Raw genomic sequence first — 9,834 nt, 5'->3', positions numbered from 1 at the left:
GATGTTTTGATTAAAAATCCAACTTTAGGACACATATTGATAATATTATATCTACTGTTTATAAAGTCAGTCAGAGCAAATCATGAAATTATGGACTCCTATCAAACTTTATTAGCAATAACTGAACAACAAACATGATTTCAATTCAATTTTATTTACATAGCTCAAATTCACAACTTGAAAGCCTTGAAAAATGAAAGAATCTGTTTTTATTTGTATTAAACTGAAAAAAATTGTGATTCAAGGACCAAAACTTGTGACTTTGTTAAACTTCCACCTTCTTTCATCTGTAATTTCGATAGATGGATTTAGCTCCCAAAGGCTTTTTTTCTTCTTCCACAGGTCACGAGTGTGAGCTCCAGACTAGCACAGACGCCTGGATGAGTGTGTTGGCTGTATTGATGCAACAGCAACAACTGAGTTTTCATGGACATTTAGAGCTGTGCAAATAACATTTCCTCAACTGTTAAGGATTCTTCAAAAGCTCAGGTAAGTCAACAAGAGACCAGATGCTTTCAGTTACAAAGCTGGGAGCAGCAACAGAACAAAACCAAGAAACGTCAATGACTTTTACATCTTCAGTGTACGAGTCTTTTACTTGTTGCTTCGCCATGAAATGTTGAGAAACCTCGCTAAGTCAGACCCTCAATTTTACGTTTGACATTTTCAGGATAAAAACAAAATTGTAAGTATTACTTATTTTATATATAATCAACAGTTTAAAATCCAGGTTATAATTTACATTATTTTGGGAGTATTTTTCCGCTTTATAAGATGCACTTAAAACCCTCAACTAATCTTCTGAAGCTGTTCTGACTGTCTGGGAGGAAACTGCGACCATTAATGAATTTACAGAACTCTTCATCTTTGCCCCCCAGAAGAAAATTTAATCCTTTTGTTCTGGAGTTACTTTTTCGCAACAGTTTATCAAATGTGTGTCTGCTCTTTCCAGAGAAAGTGAGACAGAACAAAAGAGCAGCTACAGAAACCAATTTGAAGGTGAAAATAATAGTCAGGTTTCTTAATAAGTGAAGGAGAATATTAAAAACCTGTTGAAATACCTTTTCCTCACAGTCATAACTAAACTTCTCTGGTGTGTCTCTGCAGCAAAGTACGAGAAGCAGGGACTGCTGGGAGAAGCAGGCTACGGGTCCGTTTATGCTGGCTGGCGTGTTTCTGATCGTTTCCCAGTAAGTGTGACGTACAGAAAGTCTTGATGGATCATATCAGGAGGAAATTGCTCACCAAAGCTCTGTTTGTGTCTTACAGGTCGCGATCAAATATATCGCGGCAGATATGGTCTTAAGACAACCAGCAAGTTTAAATGCAGTCCCTGGTGCTCACCTGAAGTCTCACCTGCAGCTTCACACCCTCATCTTACACTTCCCTGGCATTTTACAGGATGATGATGGCAATCAGATCCCCAGAGAGCTTCTGATCATGTCAAAGGTGGCTGACAGAGATGTGGGAACCACTTCTCCATATGACTACTGTGATCTCAAAGACATTCTTATTTTGGGAATGGAAAGACCAGCCCCAGTCGAGTGTCTTTTCGACTACAGAATTTAAAAAGCCATGCTGGAGAAAGAAGAGACCAAAGTGGGCTGGTTCAGGCATGACCACCTGCTCACAGTGGGTCCTTGTTTTCCATCTCTCCCTCTGAGGAGGAGGTCTTCTTCCATGTGTTTTTCTCAGTGTTCTGTATCTTCTGTCTTCCTCAGATCATTCTCAAACAGCTAGTTAAAGCTGCTAAAAAGCTGGAAGAAAAGGAAATCTTCCATCACGATATCAAAATGGAGAACATCCTGATAGAGACCAGCACAACTTGTGTTCCCTGCATCTGTCAGCTTCATCCTGTTATTCTTCTTTCTCATAGATTGCAAGGTATTTGGAATTTGGTGCTACGTTTGCACACACACATACACACCCACGTGCTCATTGACGCACACACATGGACCCGCAATCACGTCATTTATTTACTTATACTTACCTTTTTCTCTCCGTCCCTGTTCCCCTGCAGGTAGCCCTGGGTGCACACTGGGTTGCCGACTGTTTATGCTCACGTTACACAAAGCTCACACGACGCCATCTTTAGATCCGCTTGTTTACCCGGAAGTAGTCACTGAAACACCGGGTCATGTGACGCATCGTTTGACATTAATGGGATTCCTCTGTACAAAACAGACTGTTTCTCTGAGTGGATTGTTTATTTTATTTATGTTTTTGCAGAACAATGTAAAACTTTTGTTGGACTAATGAAGAGCAATGCCCAGTAGGAGGGGCTTATGGTTAAAAGGAAGTGTCACAGGACATGTGAGTTGTCGAGAGAGAGGATGACATATGCTGATGTGGCCTTACGTGGAGCAGTTGATGTGCCATGTTCTTGAAATATAAACAAGAATACTCTCACCTTGGCTCCTCTGCCTTTATTTCTCTGAGGGAGCCACGACATCATTCCTGGAAAAATGTTTTGCTTCACTCCCACAGGCCGACATTGAAGAAACTTCTTCATCTGTTGCTGAGTGGATATAACCATCCGGTCAGGAAGAGATGAAAAAAATACAACCATTTTTTTCTAAAAAACTAAAATGCATAAATAAAGAAGGCAGTGCCTGAAGGGGAAGTTTGTGGGGGCACCAGCCGATGGCCTGTACAGGTCCGGTGTCCTTGCTCAGCGTCTCCTTTAAAAGCAGTTGGGTGAGATTCCCAATCCTTCACAGTGGAGCAGCCCATCATCGAAGGCCAAGGATCAACGGCCAGCCAAAGGGAACAGGCATCACCACCAGCCACCCAGTTGACCCAGTGCTTGGAAAAATCTGCGCCACTATTCGGTTCTTATAGTCTGTTCTATCACAGAGTTTGTAACAGCCTGAAACTGTGAATTCCCGTCTTCTGTCACGCGCGGCTGCGTGCGTCCATCGGTCCCCGTGTCCTGTCAATAATTCACTCACCCTTGCTGTCTGGTCAAGTCCCTGAGTCCCTGACTTTAAGAAAGCTGTCGTCCTTCCTCTCCTTACATACCCAGGCTTGACTCCTCCCTCTTGAGCAGTTTTAGACCTATTTCTAATCTCCTATTCATGTCTAAAATTTTAGAAAAAGTTGTTGCTAACCGACTTACAACTGCTCTTGACAGTCATGGCATGTTGGATCAGTTTCAGTCAAGTTTCCACAGAACTCACTCCACTGAAACAGCCCTACTCAAAGTCACTAATGACATCCTGATGCAGAGTGATGCAGGAAAATGCTCTGTGCTACTGTTATTGGACTTGACCGCAGCCTTTGACACCGTTGACCATTATGTCCTCCTGGACAGGCTAAAAAAGTGGGTTGGGGTATCTGGTTCCGATTTAGACTGGTTCTCCTTTTATCTGACTAGTAGATTTTTTTCTGTTGTTTTTTCAAAGTATAAGTCCCCTTCTGCATCCCTCACTTCTGGTTTCCCACAAGGCTCAGTTTTGGGACCTTTATTGTTCATTTTATACCTATAGCCTTTGCAGCACATTTTAAGTTCTTTTAACAATGTTTCTTATCATTTTTATGCTGATGATATTCCGATTTATTTGTCTTTTAAACCGCAGGATGTTTTTAAAATTCAGATTTTACCCAGGTGTCTGGATTCATTCAAGAGTTGGATGAATGATAATTTTCTCCAACTAAATGAAGCCAGCACTGAGGTCCTTGTCTGTGCTCCTGACAGATGCCTTCCCCAGATACTCTTGTGACATGGTCCTCTTGCTTCCTTTATCAAGTCCTCTGTCAGGAACCTCGGGGTAACCCTCGACCCAGTTTTATCCCTTGACTAAATGAAATGTCGGGTCACTTGTACGCTCTTGTTTTTATCATCTTAGAACCATTGCAAAACTGAGTCCAATTGTGTCGCATTCTGAGTTGGAGATGCTCATCCACGCTTTTATATGATCTCGTCTTGATTATTGCAACTCCATCTTCACATGCTTGAGCAAAAAATCTTTAGAAACGGCTCCAGGTTGTCTAGAACGCTGCTGCAAGGCTTTTACCTAAATCATCGAAGTTTTCACACGTCACCCTGTTGTTAATCCAGCTGCACTGGCTCCCCATCCACTACCGAGTGCATTTTAAAATCCTGGTTTTAGCATACACAGCTCTCAATAGCCAAGCACCGGTCTACTTAAAAGACCTTTTGCAGCCGTTTACTCCCAGCAGGTCCCTGAGGTCATGTGACCAGGGTTTGCTGGTTAAGAGAACATGGTTAAAAACTAAAGGTGACAGAGTCTTTGTAGCAGTGGCTCCCATCCCTCTGAAACTCCCTTCCAGATCTGCTGATTCAATGTTTTCTTTTAAAAAGCAGCTGAAAACCTTTCTTTTTAAAATAATTCTCTCTGTATTCTGTGTTTTACTGTGAAGCACTCTGTGATTTTTAAAGTTTATTATAATTCTTTATTACTTTGTTCTGCAGCAGTTTCCTTGTAATGCCTTTAATGTGGAATCCGCCGACGAGAATGTGAAACCCCTTTACTATAACTGCATTTTTACAGCACAAAAAATACTTTTTTAATGATTCATTCACTAAAACGCCAGAGAACACTCTTCTGTGTCATCTAATGTTGTTATCCTCCAAATTAAACATTACATTTAAAGTCAAAAGCACACAAGAGTCAGTGAAAACAAGTGCTCTCCTGACCAGCTAACCAGGGATGTCGCACACTTCCTGTTTGTAACTGCTCAAATTAGCATTAGTCCTCCTGTTTCTCTCTGAATTTGACATTTCATTCTCACACGATTAAAAGTAATGACTCGTTTCCAGTGTCTGACTGATTTCCCAGGAGACTTCAGTTTCTGCGCTATAGGTTAAGGTTAACCTGAGCAGACAGGTGTGCCTGTTCAGCACTGAAATGGAAATGTTGCTCTTCGGCTCACTAAAGCTTTGTCCACTCAATAGGTATTAACAAAGAAGCAGTGAAACCTCAGCCAGACCTCTGCTTTTCTCTGCTTTCCTGCAGGAAAAAGCAATCATTTCCGCAAATTCATCAAACATCAGTTGTTTATCCTATTTTTTTCCCGACTCTTAAACATGACAGACATATTTCAGCAGCCCAAATGTAGCACGATCGTACATGTTTGGGTTAAGCCTTTTCAACACAGAATAATGTAAACTGTGCGCTCTGGACAGTTTTGATTATGAAACAAACTGTTAGTCACACTGCATGGTTCAGGGCAAACCCTGCAAACTCACCGCTAACAAGCAGCCCTTAGAATCCCTTTGGAAGGACACAGATGTCCGAATGACCTACCTTATTGTTTATCTGGAGCTGCGTCTGTGATTTACCTTGGTGGCTAAATTATAGACGTGTACGTTTGCTGCAACATTTACGAGCTGTGATGGATTAGTTCACAACCCTCCTTTTGCTTGAGGCACTTCTGGGAAATATATCCTGCCACTAAATAAATAAATAAAAATCCTTTAAACTAAGTCCGAAAACTTCACATCTACTTATTTCTATGGGAAAACCTGCCCCGCCGAGTGTTTCGACGCACCTTTTTTTTCATAACCAGTAAAAGTTGTTTTCGCTGCTGGACCTTTCCTATCAACGACACAAAGAGTCTGCTTGTCCATCGGGAAGCTGGTTGCAGATGGTGATTGATGGTGTGTGGCAGTCGTAGTGAAAGAAGGTTAAAAACGCACAGGTCACATTCTTCTTGTCTGTGGTGCTTTATCTGTAACAAACCTTTTCTATCACACATGTTTCCACACCTACTGACATCACTGTGTTGCCTAGATGTGTCATTTCTTTATAAGAGGAAGAGGAAAAATGTGCATAGAGTAAATAAACTGTTATAAATAGCTTATGTATGCTGATCAGTGCCAAATGAATAGATAAAAACATGCAAACACATTTTAGAAAGATTATAACTTAACCCTTTAGATGAAGATTTAAATACAACATTGGAGGCTAAACTAAACTGTAATTCGCTGAAAACTGTGTTTTTGGTGTTTGACACATTCTTGAGGTATTCTTCTGATGATGGACATATAAAAAGAAAGTTGAGTGTAAAATAGCGTTTCTTAATATTTATTTAAAATGTTGTTATTCAGGAGCAGACGAAAAACAATTTGAAAAATCTTGGTGGTGTGACATTGAAACTACTACGGCAAGCCACAGGTTCCCTGCTCCTCTCTGTTTGAATGCATCCACTTGCAGACGACTAGATCCATGTATGTCTTCGTCTTTTTATTCAAGCTGGCATCTGGTTCCAAACTACAACTGGATCACTCCAATATTGCTCGCCATTTTTGTTGCACCAATAATGTTAGGTTCGGAGTTATGAAGGGCTGTGAACTAGCGGGAGAGAGTGTACACAGATGGATGATTGGAAGGGGGCGGGTTGACTCTGCACCAACTGCTTCGTCCACATTTCAGAGGCAAATTCCTAATGAAGTACTGACGATATGCAAAAATTCTGTCCTAAAAAATGACAGAGGTTTTGATTTTGGTTAAAAATTGCATAATCATAATTAAAGGCCACTGGGAACGCTTCTACAATAGTTTAAAAGATGATTGGAGTGGGACTTTTAAACACACATTAACCCATGGGTCTGGGTTCCACAGCTGTATTGTAAGTTCCAAGAGTCTGGAAGATGTAGAGAATGCTACACTGAGAAATGCCCCAACACTCATTGTGGAAGAGCAAAATGTAAACAAACAATGACAGGTAAATTACATAAAACCTTACAGGTGACACTGGAAAACATGAAAAAGAAACAGCGGTGCACAAAAAAATGAGAAGACAAAATCTGACTTTCAGCAATGCAAGCATTAGATCCAAAAACACAGAGGAGGTTGTTAAAAGAAATAGTGGTGAAACTTGAAACTTAAACCAAAAGAAAACTGAGCTGAAAGTCTTTGATCCTCAACAACCCAACATCTCTTGAGGCAGTCGGATCGTATGGGGTAGCAACTTCCTCACTAAAGAAAATGTTGACTTATCAGCGCTGGAGGCAATCTGAATACACGTCAGGCATTTAATTTGCCCTCCTTAGAGCAGGGTTTATCAGAGACTACCTCTGGAATGTGGGAGTGGAGAGCATGGAATGGTCCATCAACAGTCCTGACTCAACCCCACTCAACACTTGCTGTTTTGTGTGCCATAGTGAGCAACACATACACATTGAGTTTCTTGTGAAAAGCTATTAAGACAGTAAAATTGCACATAAGTTATGACCAAGCTGGTGACCGGTTTGTGACGAAGAGGTTATTTTGGACTTTTTTCATTTGTCCTTGATTTTTTTTTTCACATACTGTTATTGTTCATGTTAAATACACAGCATTGATCGGTCAATGTTCCACCAAAGAACACCAAACGAGTTAATGATGGAAGAAGTTGCTTAGTGTTGACAGGGACGATGACTGCAATATTTTCTGTAGCCCAATGTACAAATTCTGCTGCTCACATGTATGTTCCTATAACTGATGTGACACCAAATGTGTCCTTTCAGACATTTGTGTTCAATACTGTTACAAAATGCTTAAGAAACTGAAAAAACTTAATATCTTTATTTTTGTGCCGTGTTCATACAACCCTAACTCCGCTCTAGCATCCATGTGGTGTTGGAAGATTTGTTGTTTTTCATTCTTACGATGATTCAAACACCACATAAACGCAGCATTTCAGAAGTCTGAATAAACCAGACAAAGAGCACCTAAATCGATGTAGATCATGAACCATCCGTGATTGGTGCGCTGTTTATATGCAATTCATTGGTGATTTGTGTGTCAATTTTAACGTGATAAATGTGTCGTATGCAAGAAATAAAAATTGTTGTGACATGCTTGTTCAGTCCGTTAGACATACAGTTCAGACCAAAAGTTTGGACACTCGTACTCATTCAAAGAGTTTTCTTAATTTTCATGACTATAAAAATTGTAGATTCACACTGAAGGCATCAAAACTGTGAATTCACACATGTGGAATTATAAACATAGCAAAAAAGGGTGAAACAACTGAAAATATGTCATATTCTAGGTTCTTCAAAGTAGCCAACTTTTGCCTTGATTACTACTTTGCACACTCTTGGCATTCTCCCACACACATCATGGCTTTACTAACGACTTTAGTTTAGCCTAAGAGCAATGTACAACAGCATCACCCATGCGTAATAAATGCATGTAACCAACATCAGCCTGCTTCACGATACATTCATCACACAATTGAGAATTGTATGCTCCATTTTCAACACTGACCACACCAGCGTCAAGGAACTGTAAGGTAAACCTGCACTCCCCATAACCCTTGTGCTATCCTATGGGGTCAAGATGACCATTGACATGTTATCCCTACCATGGTGGATAAAGGTGGAGAAGATATCATGTAATCCATTGGCACCAGTGAGGTTCACAAATCATTGAAGAAAAAAGGTTTAGTGCACTGTCTAGTGGGTCTAGATGACCCAACTCCCAATTTTAAAGTGCCTAGGATAGCACAACGGTAAAGATGTATCAGTCACTCTTCCAAATACCTTCCTTGGGGCAAGACAACACAAAATCCAGCAGCACCTGTATGAGTCATCCCCGTACGAGTGACTAGACCTTTCCTTATCTTCTGTCTGGTGTTTTTCAACCTTTTTTGAGCCAAGGCACACTTTTATCATTTAAAAATCCAATGGAACACCACCAGCAGAAAATGTAAAAATGAATATATAACGTCATCCTCAACAAGGCGAACTGCATAGCAATCAAATTGTAATTTTCTACTGAACGAAACAAGAGTCAGAGATGGTCTTTTCTGCTACAAAGCTTTTAATGCAGATTTTAACAGTTCCTGTAAGCCACAACCATACAGCAGTAAAACAAACTTGTCTTAACACATTCATTCATTCACCCCACGCTCACCCCTTCAGCCCCCATCCACTCTCACCCAATTTTATTCATCCTTCATACATTGCACCAAATCTGAACCCAGAACACAACAGAACCACAGAATATTAACCAAGCGTAGCAACACATCACACAACTTAAACAAGGCTGGTTGCTACAAAATGAACACAAAGATAACACATTAAGTGATCATATTTTCACTGTGTGAAACCTGAGCCTGTTTAGATGAAGATAAAGCTGATAATTTGGCAGGAATTGCCGAAAGACACACACAAAGCTCTTCTTCAACAGCTTTCAGTCTCTCCCTGTCTCTACTTTTTGTCCCGGTAGTAGTCTGCCTTGAAAAGCTAACTTCACAGAGATAAGATGTCGAAAATGGGAGCAATGTCAAAATAGCTCTGTTTGCCAGAATGGGATACGCTTTGGCAGTAGCCAAACAAAAAGTCTCCAAAATCATATCAGCAAAGTTTAGCTTCAAAATACGATTTTGTCTAATCATGCTTTTGTAAAGTTGTTTCCTTTCCACCAACCACTGGACTGTATGGGTCCCTCACCCTGTCAAGGGATTCAGAAGGAAAATAAAGACATCTTCTCCTCAAGTGCTTTTAAATGTTTCACTATTATTTAACATAACTCTGCAGTGTTACCATTTTGCCACTGCTTGGTGAGTGTAAACATTTCAAGATTTCCATTTTCCACGTTATTTCCAGAGTTGCACCTTTTAACGGAACCCATTTATTTGATCTGCTTGTAAGCAGGTTTCATTTCAGCCTTGCATTCTTGTGTTCTGTTCATTCAGATGAAAAAAATGTTGTTCTTTCCTCACATAAAGATGCAAATATGCGACTTCTCACAGGTCATGGTTTTACAAAGTTTACAATGCGCACAACATCATCCAACACAGGAACTAGGTCTGCTGTTAAAGTCTTGGCTACGAGGGCCTCACGGTGTAAAAACAGTGCGTAACAATCGCATAAGGGTT

At 40.4% G+C, this 9,834-nt stretch overlaps 1 protein-coding gene across 1 annotated transcript; it reads left to right on the top strand.

Annotated features, from left to right (window-relative positions):
* The first annotated feature begins 302 nt into the window (after positions 1 to 302).
* Positions 303 to 2,409, top strand: LOC111946776. Its single transcript, XM_023951052.1, has 6 exons — positions 303 to 384; positions 472 to 489; positions 1,108 to 1,190; positions 1,270 to 1,449; positions 1,722 to 1,884; positions 2,021 to 2,409. The coding sequence occupies exons 1-6, from the start codon at positions 303 to 305 to the stop codon at positions 2,254 to 2,256; spliced, it is 762 nt and encodes a 253-aa protein (XP_023806820.1). The 3' UTR covers positions 2,257 to 2,409.
* Positions 2,410 to 9,834: the final 7,425 nt, after the last annotated feature.

Source organism: Oryzias latipes, chromosome 3 (genome assembly GCF_002234675.1).
Source record: "Oryzias latipes chromosome 3, ASM223467v1".
NCBI classification, from domain to species: Eukaryota; Metazoa; Chordata; class Actinopteri; order Beloniformes; family Adrianichthyidae; genus Oryzias; species Oryzias latipes.
Note: the sequence above shows the minus strand (reverse complement) of the source record. Positions and strands in the feature narration are given on the sequence as shown.